The 17,134-nt window shown below is 43.6% G+C and overlaps 1 protein-coding gene across 20 annotated transcripts in view; it reads right to left on the reverse strand.

Annotated features, from left to right (window-relative positions):
- nrxn3b (neurexin 3b) overlaps nt 1-17,134 on the reverse strand; it is a 321,105-nt gene that overhangs the window by 33,449 nt on the left and 270,522 nt on the right. For 12 of the 20 annotated variants that reach the window (XM_080289992.1, XM_080289985.1, XM_080289986.1 and 9 more), the window contains 3 exons: nt 15,458-15,629; nt 5,708-5,797; nt 3,809-4,119 (listed from right to left, as the gene is read on the reverse strand). In XM_080289992.1, coding sequence (XP_080146118.1) covers nt 3,809-4,119; nt 5,708-5,797; nt 15,458-15,629 — 573 coding nt within the window. The remainder of the gene's footprint in view (nt 1-3,808; nt 4,120-5,707; nt 5,798-15,457; nt 15,630-17,134) is intronic. The other 8 variants (XM_080289989.1, XM_080289988.1, XM_080289987.1 and 5 more) reach the window with 1 other exon arrangement.

Here is a 17,134-nt window from a genome sequence, read left to right on the forward strand (position 1 = left end):
CCAAGAAGCTTCTTCAGTTCTACGGTCAAATGGTGGAGAGTCCCACCATTATCCGATTGTTAAGTGATGACGTGACGAATCCTACTTCCGGGTCTAAAGTAGTCTGCGTTTAATATGATTTTTGTGTTGTTAACATGTTTAATGTTTTGTATTTTCTTCTATTTGATCTCAAAAAGCTCCTAAAACAGTCAGTGATCACTGTTGACCTCCCTCGGCTTTTATTACCGCTAATCATTTATTTAAGCTCAGTTTTTAAAACCTTAGGATGTAACTACAGCCCAGCCCATGCTGCAGTATATGAATGACTAACCTCGTATTGTGGATGGATTATCTCAGTTGTTCTCCTGGCTGAAGTTTGGTCCTTTTACAGCATCCTGCCATGCGATTACATTTGTTCCTATCCACCGAGAACACTCACGTTAACTTTTATCGAGTGGAAAAAAAGTTAGCTTGTTTATATTATGCTAACATAGCTGTGTTAGCTAGCGGTCACGTAGCACATCATTATATACCAGCTAGCCCAACTTCAGTAACCCTACAAACATCACTGCTGTTTAGTTTCCTGTCTTCATTTATGCTGGAAGTGATAGCAGAGCTGTACGTTTGAATTTGTTTCCAAAACCCCGCAGTCAGGACATGCTATATTGTATTTAGATAGAAGCTAGCGAGCTAACTCCCTGCTAACTTCTAACTCCGTTAAATGTCATAAATTCCGTTTTCATGGATGCCTGGATGCTAAACTCAATTGTTACACCTGGTAGAGCAGAACGCTGATCATTTTATTAAAGATGAAAGACTTTAGACAGTTTTTCAACTCTCAGTAATGCCATAGTGATCGTTTGATATATGGACCTGCAGCGGAGTTTAGGCCCAGACACGGCTAGTGACGTCAGACTGAACAACCGGATTATGTACTGGAGATGTAACTGCTACTCAGGAAATTATATGAATACTTAAGCTTTAAATGATAAACCTTTCCTTCTTTTCATTTAAAATGTAAAATTCCCAATATATTTTCCGAAACGGAGAACATTACGCGTAAACATAATTGGAGCTGAGATTAAGTGAAATCACATAACACAGTGACAGAGAGCGAGCGAAACATGTCCGTCGTGTCGTTATGTCCCCGCGGAGCTATCATTAATTAACCGTGAGATTGGTTCCCTCCGCGTCCCACCCCCGTCGCTCGTTCTGCTGATCCTGAGCTGTCAGGGGGATTCGCCCTTCTCACCTCAGACAAAGAAACAGGCAGTGTTGGTAAAATGGACAAAACACAGATGTGTGAGAACACACCAGATACAAAAGAAAACACATTTTAGCCTTCACACTTCTCAAGCTCCTGCACACATGTTCTGGTCCAGCTGCCTATAGCTTTCTTTCAGCACTGCAGTACATCACTACTGATAGCTCAAATCCCTCAACTCCCCTATACTACCCAGAGGGGTGGAGAAATCTGCCAAACTGGTACAGGTCCTCTCCTTACCTCTCACACTACGGTATTTGACAACCAACTAGGGAACTGTAAAATTAAAGGCCTTGGCAAATGAAATTCTGTGACATGGCAGCATGAATCAAAGCAGGCCCTGCATTGGGAGCTTGTGGAAGACGAATGAACAAGGTGTGCTCTCAGAAGGAATACAAAAATAAAGTGAAAAGTTAGTGAGGGCAAAAAACCTCCTAAAAAAACCCTACAAATATTATAATCTTAAGGAAGCAAAGTGCATCATCTGGTATCCGACAGCTGCATCCTGGTTATTGACTAAAGAGGTATCGGTTCATCATTTCACCTTGAAAAGGAGAGTGCTTTGTATAAAAGCTCTTTCAAAACACACACTTTATTGACTTCCTTTGATATTAATAGCCTGTGACACAAAATGCCATTTTCCCAGCGAAGCCACGTTACTTCTTATCTGATGTGACCTTGTTGATGGTGCCAGACACGGTGCTGTAACGTATCTCAGCTCGGGCATCATTGCAGATTACCGATGCCACACAGCCAGAATGAGTATGTACTGCTTTGCCTTTGTTCCAGATCTTCAAACCTCACATATGAAGGCTATGTCAGTCCCAATCACAGGACTCCCTCGCAGTGGCCTCCTCCACACCGCTCTGATACAGACGTACAAGTGACAGCACCGACTCGAAGGGCCATCATCGCTGCAAGGCAAGCTATCTGTCGTTGAGGTGAAGAGGCTGATAACAGTGGTCCCTGTCTGTCATACAACAAGCAACCCCAACTCCATCTCACCCTCGAGGGAGACTTACTGCTTTAATGTGGACAATGAATGGTTCAATTTGTCCTGTGCGCGTCAAAGGACTGGCTCGGTGATTACTTTCTTGGCACAGTAGTGACAATCATTGGCTTGGTCAGGACGTATTGGGAGAAAGGCCTCCGTCAGGCCGGAATAGGATGAGTGACAGTGAGAGACGGAAAAAGGAGAAAAGGGAGAGACAGGTAGAGAAAGGGAGCGGCGGCGAGGCCGGCTTTGCACGCCTCAGTGAACAGCGGCATTCAATCCTTCAGAGGATGAGAGATACAGTATCCTGACCTTGACTGATCGAGGAGAGAAACAAACCTATAATCCATCCATGCAAAGTCACAAAGAAGACACAGAAACGCTGTTAAGTGCAGAAAAGGGACATTTTTTGTCACATTTTTAGCTCTGGTCATATCGGAAACACTGAACCCACAGACACCTGTGCCACATGTGTCCAACGGTGTAAGATTCCTAGCATTAGTTTGACACGGTGGGAAACACAGTAGGCTTTGTCACTTTCTTGCTGACAGTTAAATGAGAAAATCAACACCACTCTCATGTCCGGAGAGGCCACTCTAAAGACTGTTTGCTCAGCTTATGTAGCAATAAGACTTGAACCTTATTTGGCTAGGTAATCAACTCCAGAACCTTTAAAGCTCTCTAATTACAGCGGTGCACGATTATTGCATGTACTGCATTAGCTGACTTGAACAAAATATTATTTTAAGAGTGACTTAAATCATTTTTCGAGAGAGAATTTGTGTGTATGTATCCATGACGGCTTATGTTAATGAGAGTGTGGGGAGTGAATTGGAGGGCGGGATGGGGAGGGCTGCTTTTAACCATGTAAAGCATTTCTGTATGAAAAGTGCTTTATAAATAAAGATTGATTGATTGATTGATTGATTGTTAAGTACTAGATGCTAGAAGAGTCATTTTTTATAACAGGGACAAAATCCACATTTGGATATTGCAGGGCCAGAACTGGAGTTAATCTCGAGATTGAAATCCAAGATAAGGTGGTTCAGGTTTGGTCTTTGTTTTCATTCCCTTATTCATTTGTCATTTCTTTTATTCAGTACCTCTGTCAAGGAAGTTTGGTCTTTGGTAGCATGCGTGCGTGTCTGTCTGTAAAGACGATAGCTCAAAAAGTTTTGAATGAACTTTGCAGGGAGGTAGAGCGGGGTCACGTTGACTTTCCAAGATCTTCAAGGTCAGCTTCAAGATTTATTGGTCGAAAGCACCAAAAACTACTTGGTTAGGTTAGATAGAAGATCATAGTTTAGGCTGAAATACACCCTTTAAGTCATCACTGGCACAAAAAGATGTCTTGACGGGTTCTTTGTGAGAAGCCTTGAGCAACCTTGTGCAACACCAGCTCCTTTGACAGGACAACACCAGTGACAGCGTGGGAATGGGAAAACTCTAACCATGTGCAGAGTTCTTGAAGATCTCTACGCAGCTTTTTCAAATTTCCATAAATCACTAGAATGTCTACAGGTAACAAACAGTTCTGCTGGAAACATCACCACATACACCCTCTCCCTTACCTGGATAGTGGGTGGTGAGCGCTGTTTGCGGGTGGTTGTGGTAGACAAGGTGGTGGTAGTCTCTATAAAGGTGGTGGACATCTCTGGCGGTACTGAGGTGGTGGTGCGCGCCGCGCCCCGGCTAGTGGGGACGTCGCCCACCAGCCGCACGCTGCCGTTCACCTTGATGTTAATGTGGCCCTCGGCGGCCATGTTGAGGACTTTGAGGCCATTGTAGTAGAGGCCGGAGAGCTGGCCCTGGTAGGGCCGCTTCCGGTCGTTTCCACCGATAGAGATAGTGGCCTGGGTGTTGAAGATCGTCAACTGCCGGCCTGGCGCGGGAGGGAAAAGCGTTGATAAGCTTAAGAGATGATAATCTAATGTAACAATAACATTAAACTTTCATTGCAAGACAGATGCGGTGATAGAGAACGTTTGATGAAATGTCTTGTTTCCCTGATTAAAAGAAGTTGCAGATGGTTTTCAAACTGTAATGATGACGCAACCTGGCTTTGTACTGAAAAAAGTATCTACAGCTGCCCTACTTTTTACCTACTGCTGAGCACATTTTGTACAATAAGTAGATTTCAAACTGCTGCTAGAGCTGAAACAGATACACTTGTCACAGCAGCAGCAGTGTTGTAACACTTTCCACAGCTTTGTTGTTATTCTGTGGACAAAAGGGTCTCGAGCAATAAGTACAGCATGTATATGGGGAATAATGTGCAATGCCCAGTTGCTACAATTCATGTGATTTTCATTAGGAGAAGCCCAAATATCATTATCAAAACACACTGCTCATGCATTCCCAATGAAAGAAAAGCACAGCAAACTTTCACAATGCAGGAATCATAATTAAAAATCTCCATTGTATAATTTACAGACACATAACACCGCAAGCCCGCTACATTTGTTTGTTATGTAATACATAATACATTAGGTATGAAATGGCAGGGGCAACGTTCATATCACAGAAAAATGAAATAGCACGTGTGGAGTCATGCATGCAGCGGTAATGGGATTTTTTTTTCCAAACCTGCCTTGTTTTACAGTTGTTAAAGGGACTTTATGATGAAGTTATGCTGATGTTTATGTGCAATGAATTTTAAAAGCAGTTTATGATATTTTTATGATGGATTAAGCACCAGAAAAAACAAAGGGGGAAACAGACTTCTTCTTTTTCTGGGAAAATCCCCACAAAATGTTCAATACGAACAAGGTGCTGGTTTTAATCTAACGACTGGAAAAGAAAAAAAGCACAGCTCTATCAGGGCACAGTGCACCTTGGCAGGCGCGCTGTGACGCTTTGCCGTCAAAAAGGCTCCAATTAGCTCTCCATCGCCAAACAAGTGAGAATTTTATTGTGTTTGATGTGTTTAAGTACAATCAGATGAATTACAGCAGGGAGAGGCACCTGCTGTTTGGAAAGTTTTCAGGGGGATATGCCCACTGATTAATTTGTTCTCAAACATTGCAGAGGATTTGAGCCAAGGGAGTTAATTCTCCTCTCAAAACAATCGGCCGACTGTTGCGGCATAGATAATAATGCATAATGCCTCCGCCTAGTCAATTTTGCACAAAAGATTAGCAGCACTTGATATTTCATATCTTGTTGTTACACTGTTTACAAAATCACTTCCCAGTCCCTTTAACTAGACACCATGGTTCAACTTTTTTTTTTTAAAGATGACAATGACAGAAAAAGGGACAAGAAATAATAAAAAGAAGCATCATAAAAACTGAACCAAAGGGAAAGGACGAAAAGGCTAAAAACACAAACAAAATAAAACAAATTGCTTTGGTTTACTGGTTTTTTTAAAGGGTTTAAGGGATGGTTATTCATTCTCAGAGGTTGAAAGGGAACAAGCCGATGAAATGACAGAAAATAAAGAACATTCTAGAAGTTCGATAAAGATTTACCTTTGTCCTGAAGCCAATCTTCTACTGGCCGGGTATATTTGAACGGGATTTTCTTATTTGCCATTTGATAGCGCTCAATGTCGCTGTTGCCTTTAAAGTTTGAAAGTTTAACAAACAGCTTCAAACAGTTGGCAACAGCAACAGACATCACACATTTATACAGTGGTTTATGAAGAGTTTTATCTTTGTTTAGAAATATTTATAAAAGCTTTATGATATATATGAATATATATGTATATTTCTTTTACCCCAAAGTAGCGTTACTTTAGTGGAAATTTTTTAAAACTCATATTTATACAGCACACTCCACACACAGCAGCAATGAGGAAAAACAAACTGTAGGGAAAGAAAAATCCTGCAAGAAGAAGTCAAAACACAGGAAATGCATCACATCTACGTCATTTTACATAATAGAGACAAAAGGAAGGAGATCAAGTGGTTAAAAAGGCAGACATGCATAAAGCGCCTTTCTCTGAAGCAAATTGGAGGTAATTTATGTGCACTAATTCTCCCACTGGACACCACCTGCTTTCACATTTCAAGGGCCAAGGAACGATTTGGTGGGGTAGCTACTTGGAGGGAATGAGTGTGTAGCAGCTTTTGAGGGGAAAAGGAGGCAACGTTAGATGAGGAGGTGGTAATTTGAAGCACAGCAGACCTGTTTGGGGGGGGGGGGGGGGGGGTAGTCCCACAGTGACACAGATTTGAAGAGGACAATGCATACAAATGAGATCATTACTGACATAGTGGGAGGCTTTTTGGGTTCAAAGAAACACCAAAAGAACGCAACCACCTCTTCTGGGAATGTTCCTGTTGGGCTGGAGGTATATAACAGTAGTGTAATAATAATAGCCTCACTTATGCAGGGAATCTGGAGCCTGTACTGAGTATTTCTGGCATCATTTACAAATTTCCTTTGTGAATGTGCCGGGATGCAACATTTTGTCTGACAAACAGGGATCCTCTCCCTTTGAAAGGTGCCGCGGATCTGTCGACAGCGAGAATGGAGACGTACAAGTCCGTCTTCAAACATTTTGAGGTCTAACAAAAGAGACGAATGGCAGTGTGATGTCACTCAGTATCCAGAAGGAAAGGGATTTGGAGGAAGAAAGAAGAAAGGCACTGGCACTGACTCATTTACAGTATAATACAACTGAAAGGGCAAAGCTTCACCTGCCAGTGTGTTTAGTTTGGAGCTTTTGAACGTGCTTACATTCACGCCCTCGTTCTGACACCCGCCCGGGTTGTATTTCATTTTCTTTCTTGGTTTGGCAATAAGCTACATTCGGTGTAAGTCACCACTGCTCTGACCTGCTGACTAAACTTCCATAACATTACGCGCGAACGCGTCACAACTGCATAAAACCGTGAGCTCGTACCAGTTTCCCTTCCCTCTCTCTTTTCTGTCTTCCTTGCGTTCTTTGCTACCTTTCACAGAAAAAAAACATCCAAGTGCTCAGTTTACAGCCAGCTGGGATGGAGTGTAGATATGGCTGCAAGGGAGCTCAAGGAGCTAAACGAATGTTTCTGCAGTGTGCCAGCAGGTTAATCAGCTACTAGCAGGACTCCCTCCCCATTCCTTTGATCTCAAGCAGGTTTCAGGTGGCAGCCAAATACACTCTCCTCTGGACAAGGGCCACAGAGGGAGGCAAGATGTTCGTGTTTGAAATCAGAGGACGCTCGGAAAAGGTTTGGAGTTTGATCGAGCGAGCCGGGAAACACGGGGGGAGGGTGGATGAGTGCCATCGACAAATAATCTCTTCGCATTCTTTCTGCTTTGTCTTTTCCATAAAGTCTCAAACGTAGCCTCACGTCGTCCTTTAGACGAAGTGGAATCACGAGACTGAGAGGAAGACGGAGAAGAAGCTGTAAGTTTGCTGTGCATTGCTAATGGCGTGGTCTCAGGTATAGCTCTTACATTGTTCTAGGTGATTAATGAGGTGACAGTCCCCACGTAATGAATACACCACCAGCTAATTGTGCAACTAATGAGAAAATTCTCTCTAGTTTGTCAATTTGATATTCAATTTCTAGAGGTGACTTCAGAATGGATGACCTTGCCAATAAAAGCACTACTGTTTATTAAAAAGTCAGTCTACTAAGGGTTTCAGTTTTTCCCCCTAAACATAGTGGACAGATATTTCCTGCCAGTGCACTGAGGAGAGAGACGAATGAGCAATCTGACATTATAATATGTCTGATGTTCTTTAAAGCCAGAGAACCAGTTTCATTTTCAGTCAACGTCCATAATGAAAACAAGCAAAAGAAAAACTGTATATTTGTAGGGCGAGAAACAAACACCCATCAGTACGGACAGGTATAGAATAGAATAGAATAGAATAGAATAGCCTTTATTGTCATTGTACAGAGTACAACGAAATTGGAGTGCCACTCCCTTGGTGCAAGTTTCAATAATAAATATAAATGTAAAATATAAAAAGTACAAAAAAAACAATCGTAAGTACTCAAACAATAGTATGTACAATATATACAGGATAGCAGCATTAATATGATGACAGTATGAATAGCAGCATAATATAATGTCAGCGAAGGTGGAGCTACTTTGGAAATGGGTTACAAAAGGGCTTGCAGAGGCAGCAGCAGCTCTGTGATCAGCTGATCTTCCAGGAATCTTACCTTAAATTTGCCAACCTTAACTCAAGCTAACTTAGCTATGTTTGCTTTGGTTTTGGTATTAGTCAGTCGAAAGCTAACCCAACCAGGACACTTTCATTTTGCTTGTACAGGAAGGCCGCCTCATGGGTGAGTTTGTCATCCGTCTCTTCTCTCTGTGTTTCTGCAGGGCCTTAAAAGGTAAAGTGTGATAACACCACACAGCCCTTATAGAGAAGACCAGGTGAATATAAATATTTACGTATGTTTATCATTATTATATTATTTTGCTGCGAGCTTATGCGCACGTTGCCGGCTTTTACTTCGGCCCCGCTGCATGCCATCACTGTTTTTTTCCTCCTAGCCAAAACAGTGTCTCGGTTTTTTCCCTTTGGTGGCAGCCATTCAGTCAACACAAACACTGGCACGGTGACAGTCGTCTGCTGGTCGGTTGCTTCGTTCTCTGCAGTTGGTTGCCAGACTAATCTCACCGGGGTTCCATCACAGGGCCAGTGCTGAGAGCGCATCGAAACTGTGAAAATGGCCACCGTGACAGGCTCCTGGCATTCTCTCTATTTGGGGATGATGAGTACATTTGATATAGTGTGGCCCTGTCCAGAAATCATCATTCCACAGCTCAACTCCACAGCTCGCCACCGCAGCCCCCTGGTAATGAATATCTCGCACAAGCCACCTTCTTTCCCATCTACACCTGACTTTCATCTCTGTTTCTCCTCCTCGCTCCCTGGTTATTCATCCGTGCACTCAAGCTTTTTTCCATTCTCTCGTTCTCTTCGGCACACTGTCCATCCAGCGATATTCCAGCTCCTTCATCTGCTCCCGCTATTCTCCGTCTCCCAGACTCAGCAATCAGCTCTCTTTGCTCTTCTTGGCTGAATCCGGCCTCTACAGCTGCAGCCACAATTTATCTACTTTTCACTCACTTTCTCTTCTTCTGTGCCCGTCTACATGTCAGCTCTTTCTCACTTTTTGTCGACGTATTCCATTAAACGCTTCTGTATTCCTTCACCGGTTGCACTTCTTTTCTATTCACCCACGTCCCTTCTTTTTCTCCTGCACGCCTGCCCCCGATCTTCCTTCCATTCTCTCTCGGGCGTCAGACGAAGCCAGGGAGTAAATTCATCATTTATCAGGTCGCTCTGAAATTTATGGTGCTGAAAAGATGAATTAGATTGGCGGCTTGTACACTCGGCTTAGTCTGAGTTGTGAGAGCGACAAAGATTGTGTCTCAGATAGGGCTAATCATGTTTGGCCCCAGGGACGCGTGGGGATTTATCTCGCTCCTGAGGAATTGTTTTGTCTGTATTTCAAGACAAAGATTGGCAGATATTTTGAAACCGTGCAACTCATTGTGTCTGTTTCAGGTTGTGGGAGTCGCAACATTGTGCGCATCAGCGTGTGGATGAAAGTAATCGTGTTTTCGAGCGTTCGTGTGTCTGAAAATGAACACAAGGCTGTTCTGGCTATGACCAACCCCCTTGTACCCATCACAAATGATGGACCACACACAAACACGCACGCACACGGACATACTTTCCCCAAGGCACTAGCAGAGTAGTTAGGCCAATGGTCATTCATCTGAGACAACGCCTGGACCTCAGCCAGCTCGAGGCAACGTGCGATGCACAATCTCCGCCTGGCTCGGTCTAATAATTCTTTGATTCAAAGATTCGAACTCACGCAAATAAAAAAAGAGATCATGTAATCCGAAATCAAAGAGTGCAGGGATTCGGAGTGTTATATAAGGAAATTGGAAGCCTCTCACTAGACAAAGACAAGTCCCTGCAGTAATGTGGGTTGTCACACAAGTACACAGGACTGCGAGAAAGATGCGTAGCCACGATGAGCACCGACTCGAAAAAGGCGGAGAAACACGGATAAAAAGGAATTTGAGGACAAAAACAGAACAGAGATCTGAGAGGGCACTGTTAGAGGGGGAGAATAATTAGAGAAAGGAAGACAAAAGCAGTCAACGCATACATTCGACGCCCACACGCAAACACGCGCGCGCGTAAGCTGCCGAAGCCTCGTGGAAACGCTCCAGTGTGGGATCAGAGCGGGTGTACTGTTATAGAGAAGAATGGGGCTGTGAAGTGCACAAGTTCTTTTCCGTCTTGTTTCTTAACACAGGTTGCATTAAAGTGTGGATTTTTTTTATCAGTGAAAGCAGTTTTGTTTAAGTCACCTTTGATACTGACAATATCAAGTTCTGAGCGCTTGTGTACTGGGCACGCTCAGCTTGACACTAAGGTTATCCATCCTATCTCTCTGTACAGCGTGCACTGCCTTCCATGTTTTGAGCAGACCTCAGCAGAAATGGAAGAAAAGACAGTTTAAATTATTGAAACTATTTATTTATTATATTTTTGGCTGTCAGCTATGGTAGCACTGAATGCTAAATAATGAGACGGGAACAAAGGAGAACTAAGCTGAGAGGAGAGCCCAGTAACACTGCAGAAAAACAAACAGACAATCAGACAGTGTGTAGCAGTTTGCATAATTCATTCAGTTATTTAATAAAATGTTCCTGTTCTTCAGCTGCGTGTCAGAATTAGCTTCACTGCCTGTGTTTAATCTTACTGCAAAGGGAACCCTTCAACCTGTTTGCTTCACTGGGAGAAAGACGGGACCTGTTCAGGGTGGACGCCGCCTCTCATCCTATGACAGCGGGGATAGGCTGCGGTCTCGCAGTGACCCCGAACTGAATAAATGGTTATGATTACGGCTGGATGGATAGGAGATAGATACCATATCACCCCAATAGAGCATGTCGCTCCCAGGCTACTGGCTTACGTGTGCTTCTTAGGATATTTAGAAGACGAGGCTTTCACGCACCTCTTCCATGGAACCAGCTCCCAGTTTGGATTCAGGACACAGACACTATCTCTAATTTTAAGACTTAAAACTTTCCTTTTTGCTAAAGCATATAGTTAGGGCTGGACCTTTTTACACGTCTCTGCATTTAATCATTAGTTATTACAAATCTCTGCCTCCCCTCAACCCAAAAAGGTCACAGCAGGGCCACCTGGCTCCCTGAGCCTGGTTCTTATGGAGGTTTCTTCCTGTTAAAAGGGAGTTTTTCCTTCCTTCTGTCGCCGTGCTTGCTCATAGGGGTCATATGATTGTTGCAGGGTCTCTACCTTATAATACAAAGCTCCTTGAGGTTACTTTTGTTGTGATTTGACACTATATAGTAAAATGATTATGTTATTATTTATATTTATAATAAAATTACAATCTAATGCAATCCATTACATTTCTGTACCATACCGGCTTACTGTGACTGGTTCTCTTACAGTTAACGATGGTAATATGGCTTTAGCATCAAAGTGCAGGGATGCCAAACTCAGGCTACGTCCACACGGGTATTTTTGAAAACGCAGATTTTTCTGTGCGTTTGCGCCTTTCGTCCACACGTAAACGCCGTTTTCGGTCACTGTAAACGGAGATTTTTAAAAACTCCTGCCAGGGTGGAGATTTTTGAAAACTCCGTTTTTGCGTTTACGTGTGGACGAGGAAAACGGAGAAAAGGCAGCATCAAAGGTGTGTGCCTTTTTTGACGTCACACTGTGCGCCGGGTTACTGTTTCGCTGAAATGAATTTCTACCATGGCGGACGTAGACAAAATACGGTTACTGTTAATTGTTCTCTCTGCAGTGTTTAAATGCTTACATACACACACACAGTTACTGTCCTCCACACATACGACTCGGTTCTGCTTCTATGCCCCAGCTTTGTTTACTCTTTCCCGCCGAGGCTTCTAGACTTCTGATTGGCCAACATTTCTACACGGTTAGGAATATAGCGCCACCTGCTGCTCTGGCATGTTCATAGCAGCGTTTTCCTTCATTTCTGCCTTTACGTGTGGACGGGATTATTTTTTAAAACGAAAACGGAAAATCTCCGTTTTTAAAAATACCCGTGTACGTGCGTCACATTCAGCTTACTTTGATCATAAGTGGGCCGGACAAGTGAAACTCGCCTTTCTGTCAGTGTAAAGATGTTTAACTATACATTAAATCCCTCATATATATTAATATAAGAAAAAAGTGTAATTTGTGTAGAAAATGACAGACGTCTGTCAGCAGAGTTTAAACTGACAATCTTTAACATAAACAAAAAAACTGAAGTTAGCTCATTGCCTGGACAGTCCTGTCCCCTCCAGGCGAGGAGGTGTTTATCAGTATGAAACCCCTGAAAGCACAATTAAAATATGACAGGCCCTTCTTCACACTTCCCACAATTCAGTGGGCCAGATTGGAATTTATTTTCTGGACTGATCCTGGCCCCCGAGCCTTATATTTGACACCCATGTTATATTGGAACACGCTACCACTCAAAAGTTTGTGTTCACTTAGAATTTTCCTTGATTTCGAATAAAATAAATGAATATACAAACGTGCACTTAATGACAAATTAAGTGCACGTTTTAATGGAACATGTACGTAGGAGTACAGACGCCCATGTTCAGAGATCCTCACCTCCGGTGTTCAAATAGCACTTACGTGATGTAAGCTCATCATTTGAAAAATTCTAATTGATCATTATAAGAATTCGTAACCAATTATTCTGGCGCAGATGAAAACTCTTCAGCTCATTAAAGGAGGAATGAAATTGCCTCGCTGAGTGTCCCCCACCCAAACTTCCTTCCGAAGCTCATCAGAGTAACGGCTTTCTGTAACGTTATTCCAAAGACTGAATCTTACAACAGCTTAAATCAAAACAATCTTGTGGCTGCTGCTTAAGGAAGATTTGGTGCAATTTCATAGTCAGTGTTAAAAATGAGGCTGAAATAAGCAAAGAAACACCAAAGTTGTGGAGTTATGAAATCGTCCGTTATTTAGAAGCACGTCATGCTGTCAGAACTGGCTGCTGCCATTTGAAGTGAATCCTAATGTCTCAATGCTTTTGTTGGCCAACTCTCTAAACACTGTTGTTAAGACGTCCAATTTACACACCTCAGGCCTATTTTGTAAGCGGCTCTGACTGACAAGCAAACCACCAACACCTTTGTCCTCACCTATTCCCCCACCAGGGAGAGGGCATGCCCAGATCCGGTAACTGTTTATTGAGCGGCCTGAGAGCCTCGTGGCAGCTACTGCCTTCAAGTTAAGCATTAGAAGTGTGAGAAGGCAGTCGATGAGTCTGGACCCTAACATGTAATTACTCACGAGATGACAACCCCTTTACAAAGGAGGGAGGGCGAGGGAAAAAAATCAATCATCGTTGAATTACTATCACTGAATGTCCTGCAAATTACCTGTGCAGAAGAGAAAAAGAAATTACCACGCATTCGATCCGCCGACCTCAACTCCATCTCAAGACAATGGCAGGCGGACAGAAAAGGGAACAAACCTCAGTGGGATCGCTTGAAAGAAATCCACAGCTAAACTTCTTTCTGCTGTGCATTCCTGAAGCGGAGATGTAAACCTTAACGACCATTTAGCAGTGACTCCTGAGCTTTGCTGGCTTTGGATCACAGATTCCGGCATACGTATTGGCAGAAGCTAAGGAAACAAGCACTGCAAGCTTATGCAAGCAGGCCCTTTGAGGTAATTATGAAGGTGGTAGGCGTTCAATTCCTATCCCAAACTGATGGCTATTAAAGATGAAGAACGGTCGAACTATTGCGCGATCCACAGTCGGGAACATAAGGGACATGACACTACCTCTGTGCAGCAATCGCGCCCGCTTCTGCCTGATTAATTCAATTTCTTCATCGAGCGCTGCGCACACGCGAGCGCCAATGTGTACGCCACGGAGATGTCACTTGTGTGCGCGCTGCGGAGTTTCTCAGTATTTCGCAGCGTTACTGCAGCTGAAATGCGGTTATGAAACCCGTCCGACCTTATCTGCTCAAAGAAAAGCGAAAGACAGCCGGCGGCAAAAGAAAGCCAGAGACAGAAGAGATTAACGTCACCTGCGCTGGCACTGAACCAAACCACAACAGCGTGCCAGGTCACGCCAGGAGAGGATGCTGGCCTGTCATCGGTGAAGGCAAGCAGGCAAAAGGAGCATGCTGTAGGGCTGCTGAGACATAGTGAAAGGGATCGACTCATATTTGCTGGCTTCCTACGATTACGTGGTATCAACATTTCTGCATATGTTTTTTTTAAAAGCTTTCAGAACAGAATATCTCAATTATTGATGCGTGATGGCTTCTTAGATATAGCCGAGCTCATATCTCAAGGAAATTTAACATTGGCTTTTTAGTCGACATGTAATCCTGTACATTCTCGTCCTACCAGCGCGGCACAATTGTTCCACAGAGATCAATGACGTTTCATATTATCTTTTGTCATTCTTGGCTCGACTGCCACTTTGTTCCCATGTTGTCTCCCCGTGTGTCTGTTCTGTTTGACCAAGTGAAATTGAAGAGGAGGGTAATAGGAAACGAGCAAACAAAGGTAGCTTCTCCTAAGCCGGCTGACATGGAGACACAGATATCAAAGTTGAGGAGAGCCAACTCAATTTAATGGACTGTTAAGTAGAAGCAGGAGAGGATTTTTTCCCCTCCTTCTTTCCCTCTCTCACACTCTCTCACCTAGCTAGCTGAGCAGCACATATCTGTTCCAAATGGAGGGAGTGCCTGAGTCTCCAAATGGAGCGCGCTCCGTTTGATGACCCTATTTGTATTCTGCTGGTGCGCCGCTTCTGCTGACCTGGGAATGAGAGATACAGGCAGGCAGCAGCTTTATCTGGCCAACAGGCCACCCTTGGTTTCTGCCTTCAGTGCTCTCCTTGCCTGCCCGCTGACCGAATGTTGCGCAGTTAATGCGTCTTGCAAGACAAAAGATTTCAAGCTCGTGTCCCCCCCCCTCCCGTGGAGCCAAGCGTTATCGTGTTTATTGAAGGGTTTTGAAGCACATGTTACAGTACGAGTATGATGTTGGCCAGGTGATGGCCACATGCTTGTTAGTCATCTCACATATTTTACCCCGGAGAGCAAGTGAAGGTGAATCCTTTCTTCCTGCTTGTGCCCTTTGCATGATGAAATAGATGGTGTCCAGTGGTTTTAAAGCTATTACTACTAATTTACCTTGAATTACTCCAGAAAGGATTCATTGGGTTAATAACAGAATATCAAATAGACTGAGTTAAAAATGAGGTCGGTACCTGTGGGAAAGTGCTCATTGACCGGCCAGTTGTCCACCTGCAAGGTCGCATTGCCCCCGTTCCTGGTGAATCGGACCAAATGGTATTTGCCATCGTTTATCAGCGTGTTTACCTCCTTGACGCTGATGTCCACCGTTCCGATGTTGAACGTCACACCTATTTTGCCTTGTTCCTGAAACAGACACAAAGAGCACGAAAGAGTTGGTCTGACGCCATCAAACAAAGTGAGCGCTGCTTAATAAATGCAAGCGATACGAAATTGTGTGGCACCGCTGTCAGCGCGAGATGAATTTGAACCGCAGATTCCACCCACATGTATTGTTGTGCCGTAATGAATTAATTATACAATAAACTAACTGTAAAAAGTTCAATAAAGCTACTTGGATGAATGCCCCCGGCTGGTGCTAATGGTGAACTACTCAGAGAACCTGAGGACGCTAGCGCGCTACGCTTCATTATACCACTGTAATGTGATGAAAATAGGCTGCCAGCAGAGATTGTAATGATGAGTAATGCTCCCTGCAGCCTGTCACCACAAAACTGGCAGGACAGATGCTTTTTCTGCCGCGGTCCTTACAGAATGCATGAATACCATATGCTTTGTTTAGCTCTTAATGCTAAACCAGTTATACCATGTCCGTAAATCGTGATGCCCCCTCGTCATTTTCTGATTTCTCTCCCCTCGACCCCACTAATTTTCACAAGCTGCCAGAGTGTGTTTTATTGTGACTGCTTGTGTATTCATGGTCATGCAGGCGTTACAAGCAAAAGGTTTTAAAGCGGAGGCAGGGCTTGAGTGAGTGGCGATGGGGAAAGGCTGTGTTTTCTGTGTCATTTGTTTTAATCCCCCACAGGGAATCTCTCAGTGTAATTACCTTCTTTAGAAGCCCAGAGCAGTGGGACTATTTCTCATAACAAAACCAAAATTAGGAAAGCCTGAACACAGAGCAGACACATATTGCTAATTGATCAGCAGAGACACTGGCCCTGCATGGCTGACTGTGACTATACAGACCCTGATAATGTCAGGCTGAATTTGACAGTGCTCGTCAGTGTAAAGGCGCTGCAGGATTGCTACAAGTTAAATGACACAACACTTAAACCTGCTGACCTCTATTTAATTTTACAGGCTCTTCATACCTAAGAGGAGCACTTAATAAGGCCAAGCTATGCTTGATGCAGTTCCTCTTGCTGTAAGTGAGACTATATGGTGAGACTATACCACCCGATTACCAAAGGAAGCTTCACTGTACAGTAAAACAGGAAGCGTGTCATGTTTTTTCCCGGACACATTTTGCTATATTAAGTTAGTTTAACAACAAATCAAACAGCAGTGTGTCCTCATGCTGTTTGGTCAGATGTCACTAGAGCAGGTGCCTTAATGGCTGTGATTCCATTTCAGAGAACCACAAAGTCCACATTACCAGGTTGGAGGTTTGCTGTTGGATAAGCTGCTGATTCATCTGCTGGGAGAATGTGGATCATGCACTGTCGAAATCTTTTTTTCCCCACTACTTGCTTTTTACTTTATATTTTACTTGCTGGTTAGATGCTTAAACTACAAACGCCCCACTCACACAGACCTTGGGACCATCTGACAACCACTTTCATGTGGCCGTTGTAGGTTGCAGGAAGCTACCATGAAATTGATTGCTAAAGACTGGAGTTTAACAATCA

Source organism: Astatotilapia calliptera, chromosome 15, assembly GCF_964374335.1.
Source record: "Astatotilapia calliptera chromosome 15, fAstCal68.1, whole genome shotgun sequence".
Taxonomy (NCBI): Eukaryota; Metazoa; Chordata; class Actinopteri; order Cichliformes; family Cichlidae; genus Astatotilapia; species Astatotilapia calliptera.